Source organism: Monodon monoceros, unplaced genomic scaffold, assembly GCF_005190385.1.
Source record: "Monodon monoceros isolate NGI ecotype Baffin Bay Population unplaced genomic scaffold, NGI_Narwhal_1 Super_Scaffold_5, whole genome shotgun sequence".
NCBI lineage: Eukaryota > Metazoa > Chordata > Mammalia > Artiodactyla > Monodontidae > Monodon > Monodon monoceros.
Window position 1 is genome coordinate 45,538,524 of NW_021703782.1, and position 16,582 is coordinate 45,555,105.

Below are 16,582 nucleotides of genomic sequence, written 5' to 3' on the forward strand. Positions count from 1 at the left end.
CTTTTTGAATTATGGTTTTCTCTGAGTATATGCCCAGTAGTGGGATTGCTGGGTCATATGGTAATTCTGTTTTTAGTTTTTTAAGGAACCTCCATACTGTTCTCCATAGTGGCTGTATCATTTTACATTCCCACCAACAGTGCAAGAGGGTTCCCTTTTCTCCACACCCTCTCCAGCACTTATTGTTTATAGATTTTCTGATGATGCCCATTCTGACCGGTGTGAAGTGATACTTCATTGTAGTTTTGATTTACATTTCTCTAATAATTAGTGGTGTTGAGCAGCTTTTCATGTGCCTCTTGGCCATCTGTATGTCTTCTTTGGAGAGATGTCTATTTAGGTCTTCTGCCCATTTTTGGATTGGGTTGTTTGTTTTCTTAATATTGAGCTGCATGAGCTGTATATATATTTTGGAGATTATTCCTTTGTCCATTAATTCGTTTGCAAATATTTTCTCCGATTCTGAGGGTTGTCTTTTCGTCTTGTTTGTAGTTTCCCTTGCTGTGCAAGAGCTTTCAAATTTCATTAGGTCCCGTTTGTTTATTTTTGTTTTTATTTCCATTACTCTAGGAGGTGGGTCAAAAAAGATCTTGCTGTGGTTTATGTCAGAGTGTTCTTCCTATTTAAGAGTTTTATAGTGTCTGGTCTTACATTTAGGTCTTTAATCCATTTTGAGTTTATTTTTGTGTATGGTGTTAGGCAGTGTTCTAATTTCATTCTTTTACATGTCCAGTTTTCCCAGCACCGTTTATTGAAGAGACTGTCTTTTCTCCATTGTATATCCTTGCTTCCTTTGGCATAGATTATCTGACCATAGGTGAGTGGGTTCATCTGTGGGCTTTCTATCCTGTTCCATTGATCGATATTTCTCTTTTTGTGCCACTACCATATTGTCTTGATTACTGTAGCTTTGTAGTATAGTCTGAAGTCACGGAGCCTGATTCCTCCAGGTCCATTTTTCTTTTTCAAGTTTGCTTTGGCTATTCGGAGTCTTTTGTGTTTCCATACAAATTGTAAACTTTTGTTCTAATTCTGTGAGAAGTGCTATTGGTAATTTGATAGGGATTGCATTGAATCTGTCAATTACTTTGGGTAGTATAGTCATTTTCACAATGTTGATTCTTCCAATCCAAGAACATGGTATATCTCTTCATCTGTTTGTGTCATCTTTGATTTCTTTCATCAGTGTCTTATAGTTCTCTGAGTACAGGTCTTCTACCTTCTTAGGTAGGTTTATTCCTAGGTATTTTATTCTTTTTGTTGCAGTGGTGAATGGGATTGTTTCCTTAATTTCTCTTTCTGAGAGACTTTTTTTTTTTGCGGTACGCGGGCCTCTCACTGTTGTGGCCTCTCCCGCCACGGAGCACAGGCTCTGGACGCGCAGGCTCAGCGGCCATGGCTCACAGGCCCAGCCGCTCCGTGGCATGTGGGATCTTCCCGGACTGGGGAACGAACCCATGTCCCCTGCATCCACAGGCAGACTCTCAACCACTGCGCCACCAGGGAAGCCCCAAGACAACTTTTGAAGGGAGGAATTTAATCTTTCTTTTGTGTTATGCAGTGTTTACTTAATTGAACTCATGTATCTCTCTTTGTAGCAGTGTTTTTGTTTGTTTTTCTTTTTTTTACTCATTATAAGTGACATATGTATAAAAGTATTAACAGGGTGCCTTTAGAACACTTGAACATAATGGAAAAATTAGCTTATAATCTATCAGACTAAATATATACAAAAGCAGTTTTAAATTAACCAGTTTAAATTTGGTTAATTTAAAATCTTTCATGCCAGCAGGGAAAATTTAGCTTGATTCTAACTTAATCAGTAATATTTATCTAATAAAATACATTACGTGAAGGCAGATGGTAAGTATGGAAGAACGATGAGAAGTCATGTTGAGGCTGACATGACAGTAGAGAGGAATCTGGCAGATATAAATGATCTGAGGCTTTCAGAGGTTGGCTTTAACAAATGTGGGTAGGAGTGTTTTCTTATATCTTTGTGTTTGGATGAAATGTCTCTCAAGCTCTTTTGATTCCATGGTCACCAAGCTGCCTTGGGGTATTAATTTGGCTTTTTAGGCACTTTGTCACTGGAAAAGGTGAGTGCCCTCCTCAGGTAGTAATTATTCATTAATTCAGTGAATATTTATTGATCACCTGCCATTTGCTAGGCATTCTTCTAGATATTATGGACTAGAGCACTGAAGAAAACAGGCAGAGTCACTTCCTTTATGGAGCTTCCAGTTTGGTGAATATGAATATTCCTATCGCTGAATGTAGTATCTTTGATTGTAGGCTTAATAGGTTAGGTTGGTATGAAACCCGTTAAGAGTTTTCATAGCAGTCTCTTGAGTTTGGGTAATGTTCAGTTTTCCCTGAGTCCAGTCAACTTTGAGCCATTGAGAAGGTAAACTTTCTAGATTTGAAAAATCGAGAACCAGATCTTGGATCTTTGTATGTTCACCAAGGAAATGCCATCCTATGAGATCTTTAGATGGCCAGCCAGTGAGCCTTCCTTTGGGGAAACAACTTTACTTTGTACTGTTAGAAGACACAGACACTAACACAAATATAATTAGTGTATTTCCCCTCCTCTTTCCCACTTACGTAAATTCTTTTGAGGCATAACGTACATATAAAAACGTGCAAAAATTGTAAGTGTGAAGCTTGACAAAATTCACAAAGTGGACACATCCGTGTAACCAGCCAGTTAAAGAAACAATGTTACCGTCACCCCAGGAGCCTTGAGCCCCCTTTCTTTCATGACCATTTCCTTCCAAGAGTAAACACTATCCTCACTTCTTTTTTTGTTTGTTTTTTTTAAATTAATTTATTTTATTTTATTTATTTTTGGCTGTATTGGGTCCTCATTGCTGCATGCAGGCTTTCTCTAGTTGTGGCGAGTGGGGGCTACTCTTTGTTGTGATGCGTGGGCGTGGGCTTCTCATTGCGATGGCTTCTCTAGTTGCAGAGCATGGGCTCTAGGCACACAGGCTTCAGTAGTTGTGGCATGTGGGCTCAGTAGTTGTGGCTCACGGCCTCCAGAGTGCAGGCTCAGTAGTTGTGGCGCACGGGCTTAGTTGCTCCGCGGCATGTGGGATCTTCCTGGACCAGGGATCGAACCCGTGTCCCCTGCATTGGCAGGCAGATTCTTAACCACTGCACCACCCGGGAAGCTCTATCCTCACTTCCTATGCTAAAGATTAATTTTGCCCGTTCTTGAACTTTGTGTAAGTGGGGAGTGTATAGAATATTTTCTTTTGTGTTCGACTTCTTTCACTCATGCTGTTTTATCCATGCTGTTGTATGTGTTCATTCTCATTGCTGTATAATGTTCTATTTTATGATTAAAGGAAAGTATACTTTTTATTCAAGGTAGTTCTTCGGGTTGATTGTAGTTTTTGAGTATTACAAATAGGAGTGCTGTGAACATTCTTATATGTGATTTAATAAACATAGGTTAATGTATGGTTTTCAACATTTTAACTTTTTGAAACTTGAATGACTCTTAAAATTGATGTGTAGTGTTTTTATTTTCTCCTGAAAATCTTTTATTTTCCCTGATGGCATCTCAGAATACAGGAAATGCTAATTGCATCTCCGTAGTATAAGGTTTCTTAGATATGTTTTGCAAATCATAGTGGGCTAGATTCTCCTGAGAAATTCTTTAGTTTTAAAGTGCCCTTGAAAGTAATATCAGTGCTTTTAGACTGTTAAAATAGTTAGTTTTCTTACCAGAAGCCATTCCAGGAATACCTAATTTGTTCCTAGGAATGAGCATATATTTGTATTTTACATATCTTTATGTATAGATTATGTATAGAGTTTAATAATTTCTTTGTCTCTGTTTTTGAAGGTTCGGTCTTTGTGGGCTTCAGTGAATGAAACACTCATGGTTTTGGAAAAAGAGAGAGAAGTTGTTAGTTCAGTCCTTAGTGTTGTTAACCAATATACTTTAGATGGAACTAATGTTGCTATCAATATTCCAAGGCTCTTACTTGACAAAATTGAGAAACAAATGTGTCAGGTAAGCATTTGATAATTAAGGGAGCTTTGAGAAAACTCCCTTCACAGAATTTTTTTATATATTATATATTGTTTTTCTCACAGTGTTTTTCTACTGTTTTCAGAATTTACCTTTGTGAATATATCTGGTAAGAGGGGTACTGTTAAAGGTGTTTATATTCACATCTATTGACCTTTATTCCTTGTCCGTATGTTGTACGGCGCTACATCATATAGTGTAGAGAGTAGAAGGTACTTAGTAGGAAGATGATGTGATACTTAGTTTTTTATAAATTCTCAAAGAGAGCACCAATGATCTCCTGAATGCTAAATTTCTTTTTAAAAACTCTTCTCTCGTTTTTCTTTCGTCTTGATGCTATTAAATGTTTTAAAGTGTTTTCTTCCTTTAGCTTTTGTGACCTCAGTGTCGTTGTCTTCCTGTGGTGTTTCAGACTGCTGTCTCCAGTTTTCCACTGGTTCCTTTTTCTCTAACTTTTAAATGAACATGTTCCCCATGGTTCCTTTAATGGCCCCTTTTCTTTCCCACATTATAAATCCATCTGTATTTTCTTACCCAATTCCATGGCTTCATCAGCCTCCTATACAATAATATTACCAGATTGGTATTTCCAGTCTCTCCCCTTCAACTCAAACTACATCAAATTATTTCCACTTGCTTATGGGACATTTCCATCTGAATAGCCTACATTTATTTTTCTTAGTAAACTTAAAATTTTTTGAGCATCTCCTATGTGCCAGGTATTATTATAGTGAAGGGGATTTAATAAAGATAAAATATTGTTGTGACCCTGAAGAGTGTTCACTTTAATAGGTAACATGTCAGGCACTTCAAATTCAGAGTACATAAAAATCAGGATCTGTAAACTCAGATTCCTACAGGGGCTAGGCAGGTAATACTATATAGATGAAGTATGCTAATTATGTGTAACAATAGGGGTAAAGTAGGAAATGATGAGATCTTTGGGGAACTAATTTTGTGTGAAATCTGTGATTTTAAAAAATATTAGCAACTAATTCAGATGATTTTAAAACATTGGAACTGTGCAGGCCAAATAAACATGTCTTAAGTTTGGAATCAACCTTTAGGGGTCCTTTAATTTGCAACTTTTGGTAAAACATGAATTCATGATCTTTCTCCAAACCTGATCTTTCTCCTCAGTCTTTATTTTGCTTTCCATTTATTTGCATTTCTTTTATTCTAGTTTCAGCTTTTTTGCATGATATAAAAGTGTAGCATGGTGTGTTAATTCTTCCACAGTAGTTTCCTTTGGGCCAGAATTATTTACATAGTTTTATTTTTGGGTAGACAGTCGTTTTTTTTTTCCACTCTTTTTTAAGGTAACCTTTTTATATAATAGTGAAAAATGTAAATATATTTTTGTAGCATTTTACTATGTTAACAATCTATAGTTGACTACTTTTTTTTTTCAGCTGCACATAGGAAATGTTTATGAGGCTGGAAAATTGAATCTCTTAACAGTTATTCAGTTATTAAATGAAGTCTTGAAAGTAATGAAATATGAACATTGTCAGGCTAACCAAGCAAGACTGACGATAGACCTTCACTTCCTTGAAAAAGAGACCAAAGTTCAGAGAGAAAGATTGTCAGATCTGAAGCATATGAGGTACACTAGAAAGATCTTCTGTTATTTCATTGGGGTAGGAGTAGGGTGGTTTTGATAATTTCTCAGCACAACTTTTGTTTAGTTAACAACTCAGTAGCTTTGGCAAACAGGTGTGAAAATTTTACTCGTACTCAAAAACCTTATGTCACCAACTTCTAGAGAGACACATGAAGTAGCAAGGAAAATTAATGTCGTTTTCTTTTGTCTGGAGTATATTATTTGCCCAGAGTGATAATTCTTTATCAAATAATTCTGACTTTTCTGTAGCTTTTCTTTTGTAGGGTCTACTAATAGAACTAGGTTTTAAAAAATTTGTTTATATTGAGCAGGGTGACCGGGAGGTATGGGTTCTCTTTAGAAATGGATAGAGAGTAGGAGTAGAATTTCAACTTGAGTTCAGAACCAGGAAAAAATTATATGGGGTTGGCCAAAAAGTTCGTTTGGGTAACATCTTAGGGAAAAACCCAAACGAACTTTTTGGCCAACCCAATATTTTTAAAGATAAATAGAGTACAGATGTATGATTGCTATTTGGTGTTAAAAGGAAACAAGGTATTTTAGATTCTGAACTCTCAGTGGGAGAGTTTATGCAATTTAGGTGTGCTGAATTGGTTGAACTTTCAGTTATACTTTCTGCCCTTTCTCTACGAGCTATAATATTCTTACTTCAGCACTTTTTCTCAGTGCTTCTTTTTATATATTCATGTTTTGAATGAAGTTCTTTTTTATGCCGTTACAGGTATAAAATAAAAGAAGATCTCTCAACTATAAAACATTCTATTGTTGAAAAACAAGAAGAATGGCATAAAAATTGGAAAGAATTTCTCGGCCTGTCTCCTTTCAGTCTAATAAAAGGTTGGACTCCAGTAAGTAATATTGACTTGACTTTTGGAGAGTAGTTTAATCTCTTGCAAACTCTTGATTTATCATGTTACAAATGACCTGGAAATGCTATATGTGTGTATGCTTCTCATCTTTGCATCTGAGCCTAAAGTTCCAATATTTTAGTTTCTGTGATTTTTCTAAATACATATTAGAATGTTCATTAAGCTGTTGTTGTGATATAGTTAATATTTTTAGATTCAGTGGATTGTATTAAAAAGAAAATGTGATCGGGGAGAAGCTGGCGCTGAGGCTCAAGTCGCCTGTGGGGGCTGAGCCTGCTGTCTACCTGTGGCCGCTGCCAGTCTACGACAAACCCCACGATGTTGCTCATGAAATCCTCGAGACCATCCGGCTCAAAGATTTGGAAAGAGATAGTTTAGTAGAAAAGGAATGTGTGAAGGAGAAGTGGAATCTCTTGCATGAATTTCTGCAGACAGAAATAAAGAATCAGTTATGTGACTTGGAAACCAAATTACATAAAGAAGAATTATCAGAGGAGGGCTAACTGGCACAAGTCAAATCCCTTTTTTTTCTTTTTCTTTTTTTTTTTTTTTTTTTTGCGGTATGCGGGCCTCTCACTGTTGTGGCCTCTCCTGTTGCAGAGCACAGGCTCCGGACGCGCACGCTCAGCGGCTATGGCTCACGGGCCCAGCCGTTCCGCGGCATGTGGGATCTTCCCGGACAGGGGCACAAACCTGCGTTCCCTGTATTGGCAGGTGGACTCGCAACCACTGCGCCACCAGGGAAACCCCAAATCCCTTTTAAATAAAGATTTGTCCTTGGAGAACGGAGCTCATGCTCTCAGTCGGGAAGTGAATGGATGTCTAGAAAACAGGAGCCAGACAAGTGGTGAGGACCGCAGAGTGGAATAGCAGAGAAGAACAAGTCCCCCAGACCTGTTTCCAAACTGCATGCCCAGGAGAAGCAAGTCCGATGGAGAAACAAAATCTGAAGTCTCATGTAGCCCCAGGATTACAAGGCAAACTACCAGGCAGACCACCGTCACATCTCATTTCACAGGGGGCCCTGCCAAACGGAAGCCTGAGGAAGACCCTGAAAAAGCAAAATCAGATGATTCTGTCGATGAAGAAGAAAAAGACCAGGAGGAAAAGAGACATAGAGTTACATCCAGAGAACAAGTTGCTGGACCGCTCCCTGCAGAAGAACTGGGAAGAGTAAGACCAGGAACACACGTGGAAGAAGAAGAAAGAGATGATAAAGTAAAGCCTGGTCACCTCCAGGAAGAAAAGAGACTCAGAAGTCAAACCGAAGGACTAACACCTAAACAGAAATCTAAGGAGGAGCCAGACAGAGATGCGAGGCCCGGAGGAGCTCAGGCTGAAATGAATGAAGGAGAAGACAAAGATGAAAAGAGGCACAAAAGTGAACCCAAACATCTAGCTAGCAAACGGAGACCAGAAGTAAAAGAACCTGAAAGAGTAAAACCACAGGTTTCTGATGAGAAAGATGAGGATGAAAAGGTAACAAACGCACATGGTAAACACAGCAGTTCGACATGGTAAAGTTCCCCGTCAGAGTGACGGGACCTGGACCGTATCCTCTGGGGGTCTGTGCATGCCCGAAGATGCAGAACATGAAGAACACTCAATCCCTGTGCAATCTAACAGCTCTAGTCCACATGTCTCACCCCAAACCCAGGACACTAGACCTACTAGAGCAGGAAGCAAAAATATGGTAGGACTCCTCGGAATGGCTGAGCCTTTGACCAAAGACCAAGCCCCACAGTCCCTATGAACACGTTGAGAATTTAGTTTGTTGCAAAGCACTGCTCTGAGCTTCACAGCTGTGGCGGGAGGCGGGGGTGGGGGTGGGGGGGAGTCTCCATGGGACACACCCCGGCTAGAAGTCCCGAGTGGCATTTAATAAGTGACTCAAACAAGGACAATGTGCAGTCCCCTTTTAATACTTCTGATCTCGGTGAAGAGCAAGTCTCACTTTGTTGCCAGTGCATCTCAAACCTTTCCATGCAGTTGGTTCATCTTTCAACAGAAAACAGGATTTAGGTCCAGAGTTTTTGGCCAGTAACAGTAAGGATTACAATTTAAAAAAAAAAAATAAAGAAATTGAGACATTCCTCTTTATTTTAGGTACTATTACATTTGAGGCATAATTGGAGGGCAAAGTAGCCCTCTTGTTCCTAATATCATACTCCTTAGTTTAAAAATAGTTACAGGATAATTTGTATGTTTGCTAATTCTTTCTTCGTTAGGGAAAAAAAAATCATCCATTCCTAGGTTTACTTAGTATTGTTACTGTGGTACTGAGTAAAGTGTGTATATTTCAAAATAACAAATTCTGTGTTTTAAGGCTGTGGATCTTTTACCACCTATGTCTCCCCTTTCGTTTGATCCTGCCTCAGAAGAAGCATATGAGAAGAGTATTCTTTTGCAGTACCCTGCTTCACTTCCAGGTTGGTTATTTTTTCTCTTTTAAACTTCAATCTCATTAATATTTCTCACTATGATAACAGTTCTTTTATAAACTTTCATGTTTTTTTTCCCATTTACTGTGGTGAAATGCACAAAGCATTTCAGTCATATGAGCCTCAGTAAACATGAGGCTTTCTGTGTCTCCTTTCTTTCAGTTGCACAGCTTTTTACTTTGCACAGTGTTTTCAAGGTTTATCCAAGTTGTAGCATGTATCGATACTTCATTACTTTGTTTGAATACATTCTGTTGTATGATTGAATCGAATTTGTTGATCTGTTTGTCCTTTGATGGACATTTGGGTTATTTCCACCATTTGGCTATTGAGTAATGCTGCTATAAATGTTCACTTACAAGTTTTGTGTAGAAGCCCACAATTTTTTAACATGAAAGAATAGTACAGTAATTACCTGAATATTTAACTGTTGCTTGTTTCAGCAGTTGAGATTTTTGCTTTAAATGTGTATGTTTGTTTGCTAAACCATGTTAAGTCTGAGACCTTAACACTTCACTCTGTTTCAGCATGCATTCCCATGAAAATAAGGACTTTTTCCTCTTTAATTACCACAGTAATGTTATACCTAAAATTAATAATTATCTCAGTTTCCTCAAATATCATACCATTATCACACCTAAAAAATTAATTTCTCTACAATATCTAATATCAGTTTCATACTCAGTTTCACCAATTGCCTAGTATTTGTGTACAAGAAATTTTTATTGGGTTCAGTAAATGTAAGGTAGATAGGTGGAGGGATAAATGAATAAAAAATGTATGAATTATGTAGCCAATCTGGAGCAGGTAATAAGTATAGGTTACAGTTGAGTTTAGGCAGGCCATCGGTCATGGCAGCAGTTAGCACAGGACTTAGGAAGAAAAAGGATGAACACAGCTAGGATATGTGATTGGTTTGGGAGTCAGGTGTATGTGGGGAGGACACTAGCTGGGAAAGATCATAGACCAGAGAGCAAGGGTCAAGGATAGGCGCCAGCAGAAGAGTAGACACAAAAGACTGCATAGTTTGATGAACGAAAAAGATCTTCAGATACAGAACATTGCTTATGATGATAGAATTACTTTGATAGTTCTTGGCATATTTGGTTGCCATTGTGTTCTCACTTCAGCATGGAAAGGGCCTTGGTACTCTTGGCATACTTAGTTTAGGCCCTGTGAAACCATGAAATTGTCCTCACGTCCATTTGGAGATTTCTATGTCGCCTTCAGAGTGAGGGAATATTTGTGTCTGTTTATGAAGTTTAGTTAGAAGTCCACATTTTAAAAGTGTTTGATAGGATCTTTGGGGGTAACCCTTTCCTTCACACATTGCACAGTTTGTACTCTTGGGATTCCTTTTTTTTTTTCCCTCTAGAGCCTTGGTCTGGGCTGGGGAACCTCAACATTATTTTATACTTTTTGTAGTAAACCACTTTACTTTGCTTAAAGTACAACAGCTTTTTCCCTCCTATACCTTACATATTACATCTTGCTGGAAGTGATTTTTCTTTTCAGTAGTTTTAAAAATTATATTTCAGCATTATTAAGTACAGGAATATTATAAATATCTGTTTACTGAACACTCTTGTCAAATCTTTGCAGTATTTGCTTTAGATTTTTTTAAAAAGTACTAGTGTAGTTAACCTTTGAGTATCCACCCTTCCTTGAGTATTCTTTTTTTTTTAAATTGCAGTATAGTTGATTTACAATATTTTAGTTTCAGGTGTGTAGAGCATAGTGATTTTGGTTTTTTTTTTTCAGGTTAATTCCATTATAGGCTATTACATGATATTGGCTATAATTCCCTATGCTATACAGTAAATCCTGTTGCTTATCTATTTTATGTATTAAAGTAGTTTGTATCTGTTAATCTCATACTCCTTTGTCCCTTCCCCCGCTTCCTTCTCCCCTTTGGTAACTGTAAATTTGCTTTCTGTGTCTCTGAGTCTGTTTCTGTTTCGTATATAAATTTATTTGTATTATTTTTTAGATTTTGCATATAAGTGATATCATATAGTGTTTGTTTTTCTTTGTCTGACTTATTTCACTAAGCATAATATTCTCTAGGTCCATCCATGTTGCTGCAAATGGCAATATTTCACTCTTGTATGGCTGAGAAATATCCATTGTGTGTGTATGTGTGTATATATATGCCACATCTTCTTAAGCCAATAATCTGTTGATGGCACTTCCGTTGCTTCCATGTCTTGACTATTGTAAATAGTGCTGCTATGAACATTGGAGTGCATGTGTTTTTTCAAATTAGAGTTTTCGTTTTTCCCGCCCATATACCCAGGAGTGGAATTGCTGGATCATATGGTAGTTCTATTTTTAGATTTTTAAGGAACCTCCATACTGTTCTCCATAGTGGCTGCACCAATTTATATTCCCCCCAACAGTGCAGGAGGGTTCCCTTTTCTCCACATCCTCTCCAGCATTTATTATTTGTAGACTTTTTGATGAGGGCCGTTCTAACAAGTGTGAGGTTGATACCTCATTGTGGTTTTGATTTGCATTTCTCTAATAATTAGTGATGTTGAGCATCTTTTCATGTGCCTGTTGGCTATCTGTATGTCTTCTTTGGAGAAATGTCTATTTAGATCTTCTGCCCTTTTTTTGTTTTTGTTTTTGTTTTTGTGGTACATGGGCCTCTCACCGCTGTGGCCTCTCCCATTGTGGAGCACAGGCTCCGGACGCGCAGGCTCAGCAGCCATGGCCCACAGGCCTAGCCGCTCCACGGCATGTGGGATCTTCCCGGACAGGGGCACGAACCCGTGTGCCCTGCATTGGCAGGCGGACTCTCAACCACTGTGCCACCAGGGAAGCCCTGGCCCTTTTTAAAAAAAATATTTTATTTATTTGGTTGTACCGGGTCTTAGTCGCAGCAGGCAGACTCCTTAGTTATGGCACGTGTGCTCCTTAGTTGTGGCTGGTGGGCTCCTTAGTTGTGGCTGGTGGGCTCCTTAGTTATGGTTTGTGGGCTTCTTAGTTGTGGCATGTGAACTTTTAGTTGCGGCATGCATTGATTGGGTTTGTTTTTGTGATATTCATATGTATGAGCTGTTTGTATATTTTGGATATTAACCCCTTGGCCTTGACTGTTCATTCTGCATTTGCAGAGGTAACCACTATCCTAAATCTTAAGTTTATTCTGATGTATGTTTATAAAAATAATTTTACTTTGGATCAAACCATACGTATACTGTTCTGCTGTTCTTAAGTTTATAAATAAAACTTCTCTTATCCCCCAACATGTTCTTTGTAAATGTTTGTTTTTGAACCAGGATCCAGGGAGGGTTCACTCACTGTATATGGTTGTTTTGTCCTCTTACTTTTATTCTAGGATAATGTCCTACCCCTTAAAAAAAGAATGACATTGATAGAAATTCTTTTTAACAATCATTGTGTGTGATTTACCAATATATTTACTGATTTTTTTGGTCAATATTACTTTTGTTCTGTTCCTTCCTTTTGAGAGGTATATCTTGAAGTATATCTTTCACTTCTTTTAGTGACAGACCCTGAATAGTAAGATCTCTTAGTCTTCCTTTGAAAATATCTTTGTTTTTACTTATGAATGATAGTTTGGCTTCAAGATCAACACTTATTTTTCCTTGGGACTTTAATAATATGATCTCATTGCTTTCTGCCTTTTGTTTTTGAAACATTTGCTGTCTCTCTAATTGTCGTTCATTTGTCGGTAATTTTTGATCTCTGGTTGCTTTTAAGACTTATTTATTTTTGTATTATGCAGGTTCATTGAGCTGTGTCTAAATGTAGATTTGTTTTTATTTAGCCTGTTTGGAACTTGTGTGTGCTTATTCAGTGTGAAGGCTCGTATCTTTCTTCAGTTCTGGAAACTTATTCACTAATATCTCTTGTAATATTACCCCCCTCTCTTATTCTTTTGGTCCTTTTCTTTTATCCCTCATATTATTGGGACTTCTGATTCTGTCCCCCATATCTCATAGCTTCTCATTCATATTTATAACCTCTTTGTAACTCTGGACCTGTATTCTGGGTATTTTCTTTGTATCTCGCTATGGTTCACTTAATTATCTCTTTATTTATGTTTAATCTCCTTTTTGACCTGTCCATTTAGTATTTAGTTTTCATGAATGTATTTTTTATTTGCTTCTTTTTTCAAAACTACCCATTCTTTTTCATGGTGTCATCTTCTTTCATTATGGCCCCTGTTGTTTCTTTTTTGTTGATCATTTTAAATATACTGATTTTTATCTTTATCAATTTTCCCAGTATCTCTTCATTTCAGGTACTTCTCCTGTATGCTCTGCCTGCTGATGTTCTATTGAAATATTAATATTAAAATATTTGAATGAAATCTCAACTTCAGTGGGTCCCCCACCTCTGGAGGAGTCATGTGGGCCCAGGATTGCAGAAGGGTCTCTACAGAGTGGCCAAGAGTCCCAGGGATTTCTTTTGAACTAGACCAGTTAATGTCTTTGGTTTGGGATTCCTAAAACAAGTAGCCAGTATAATTATGGATTTCACACCTCCTTTTGAGTAGGCTAGGTTTTAGATATCTTTCCTTCCTTCCTTCTATACTTTTTTTTCACCAAGGCGTCCAGGTAGACAGCAGGCTTTCCCTGTCCAGTTGGCAGAATTTTTATAATCCCTTTTCAGAGGCAGAGCAGTCTTTGCAGTGTCTTGTCTTATGGTGGTCTCTCAGATCCCAGCCTGAGAGGCCTGAGATGATGTTTCTTGTTACCATGTAGGCATTTAAATCTCCTGTGTTCAGCCCCTGGAGCCTGCCTCATTGAGCCCTTGTTTCTCAGTTTAAGTTTACCCTGCTTGTTGTGCTTTCCGTCTTTGGTTCTGTCATGTGATGATTTTTATTCTTCTGGGCTTTCCTTTTTTCTTACATTTTATTTAGTAGTTGTAGTGTCTTTACAGTAGGAGTCAGTGTCTGCTTTAGTTTCGTTTGCTTTGTAGTGGTGAGTTTAGTTTGTTTTAACCCCCTAAATGCACTATTATGACTGTGCCCTCCTTTGCTATCTTTGCATCTTAAGTTTAGTTTTCATCATTTCTTGCATGTGATTGTGTTCTAACTAGCTACTCTGCCTCCAATAGTCTATCTGTTCTGTATTCCAAATGGCTATCAGTGATCTTCCTGTAATGTAAATATGATCCTTTTCATCTCTTGGTGTAATACCCACCAGTGGCTTTTTATCACCTATCACCTTTGGAAAAGAGAAAAAGGCTCTAGATGCTTTTTCACTTAGCAGCTTTTACCTTACAGACTTTCTTTCATACCAGAACAAATGTGCATGAACTCTGCCTACCACTACCAGATGGTGTTTAAAGTTACGCATAATCATTTTTATTTCTAAAAAATCTTTAAATTTAAAACATTTAAAAATTAAAGTATAGTTGATTTACAATGTTTCAGGTGTACAGCAAAGTGATTCAGTGACCTGAAATGGAACATATATATATATATATATATATATATGTATACACACACATACACATATATATTCTTTTTCAATTCTTTAACATCATAGGTTATAACAAGATGTTGAATATATCATCATCATTTTAGTTAATGGTTGTCTACTAAGCTTGTGGTATAGTGGTATTTGTGCTTACTTTTGGAATGTTTTATAAATAACAGTAACTCCATCATAATTAGTAGGTTCAAAAGCATAGGGTATTGAAAATGTTATGAGGTGGCATTACGATGAATTAAAAGGAAAACTTTACATAGTATACACATTGGCTTCTTATACAGTAACACTTTGGACACATGTATAAATAGTGTTTCAGAAGCTAACGTGTTGAAAGAAGAGGAGCTCCTGGAATATCAAATCCTTTGAAATATAGCCATGGCTTTTGTCATCAATTTCATTGCCTATCATGCTTCTACTAGATATGCCTTATGCTGTGGCACACGAAACATGCAACTTATTCTCTTAGTACTTTCATGGCTTCTTCATGTTCCCCACTCTGGGCCGGGTGCCTTTCTGCCTCCTTGCATTCTGTGCATACTTGTGTCATAATACTGTAGCAATATACCATAATTCTGTACTGATTCCTTGAAGACAGGCCTCCATTTTAAATTTCTTTTTCCTATTGTTAGTGCAGTAATGACATAGTTATTAAATGATATGTTGAAGAATAAATACATAGGTTGACTGATGTCATAGATGCTGGGCTAAAATATGCTAAGTAGTATAACTTTTTGGCTGGTTTATGTGGTAATTGCATTATCTGTGTACTTAAACATGAAGCATGGCTATATAATACTTGAGAATTATGGATTGTCCCTTTTTGGGAAACTTTGTGTGAGCTATCTTTCTAGAAAAGCCTATTGTACATATTCTCCATCACTGTCATGCATACTACTTTATACTTAATAATTGAATAATTGTCCTTTAACATTTATTTTATTTTTCTGTTTTCTTCTGTTTAGAAGTTGTTGTAGAACTTCAAGAGATCTCTGAATATTAGAATGTACAAACATAATTAAAGAGTAATTAATTTTTCTATTCCTTTAGATACACGTAAGCAACATACCCAGGAAAATGATTGCAGAAGGGCAAGTGATATACTGGAAACTAAATGTGATCTAGCCAACAGGTAAAAGAAATTTGATTTTCATATTGATTTTTTTTCTCTTAATTAATTTTAGTCCCATCTTCAGCCAGCTTTGAAGCTTCTCCACTGTGAGATAGCTCATAACTTTCTTCTCTTAACCAGACAGTGTTTTTCTACTGCAGATCCACGTTTTCAGGAAAGATTCAACATTTCTGATCCAAGGGCATTTTTTTCCTCTATTCTTATCTAAATGTTGGGACTCATGGGGATTATGTAATTTTTGAAGAAAAAGACATATGTGAAAATTATCTAATGCAAGTTTGGGAATTTTTGCCTTTTTGTGTCTTTGAACGTCTTTGAAATCACTTGTGGCTGTTGACTAAATCCGAGAGTTTAGGGACTTCTGAGATGATCTAGTTGGTAGTCTAGTTGGTAGTTTTCAGTCTGTGTTCTGCAGCGCCCTCTGGTGCTGTGGATGAATCAGATTTAACCTGTGACTGTTCCAGTGTTTCCCACTTCAACCTAAGCAGCCTTCTGTTTTATCTGTACTATATATTGAGGCTTTATATGCCATTTGATAAAAAGAGTTCTGTACTTAAAAAAAATTTCTTTGGGAAGACTTCTGATTCAATCTAATCCCAAGATTTAGCATATGAAAAAACTGAACCTAGCTAGTTTGTTGTAACTAGGAGTATTCTTACTTTATTTATTGTCTTTTTTCCTCTATTATCCTATTTATCCCTTAAATAAACTGATGCCAGATTATAAAAGCAGAAATCTCTAAACTAAATGTGAATGTGTTTGTCCTTTATTGAAACTAAACATTATTAAGTAGCAGTCAAACACAGATATGCTAAATAGATTCCTTTATTATTTTGCTTTTTCTGATTAACCTTTGATTTAAATAGTCGATTTTCAGTTCAACTTCCCCAATTTAATGAGGCACAGATATGGAAACAAAATATTTAGGATAATTCTAAAAGAAAATTTTAAATTTTAAATGACTTGAGGCCCCCTTCATTCTGTATACTCTTAATAAGTTATT

The 16,582-nt window shown here is 37.1% G+C and overlaps 1 protein-coding gene across 2 annotated transcripts in view; it reads left to right on the forward strand.

Annotated features, from left to right (window-relative positions):
• HAUS6 (HAUS augmin like complex subunit 6) overlaps window positions 1-16,582 on the forward strand; it is a 43,919-nt gene that overhangs the window by 12,219 nt on the left and 15,118 nt on the right. For both annotated transcript variants that reach the window (XM_029203063.1, XM_029203064.1), the window contains exons 8-12: window positions 3,857-4,027; window positions 5,458-5,651; window positions 6,391-6,517; window positions 8,865-8,967; window positions 15,498-15,579. In XM_029203063.1, coding sequence (XP_029058896.1) covers window positions 3,857-4,027; window positions 5,458-5,651; window positions 6,391-6,517; window positions 8,865-8,967; window positions 15,498-15,579 — 677 coding nt within the window. The remainder of the gene's footprint in view (window positions 1-3,856; window positions 4,028-5,457; window positions 5,652-6,390; window positions 6,518-8,864; window positions 8,968-15,497; window positions 15,580-16,582) is intronic.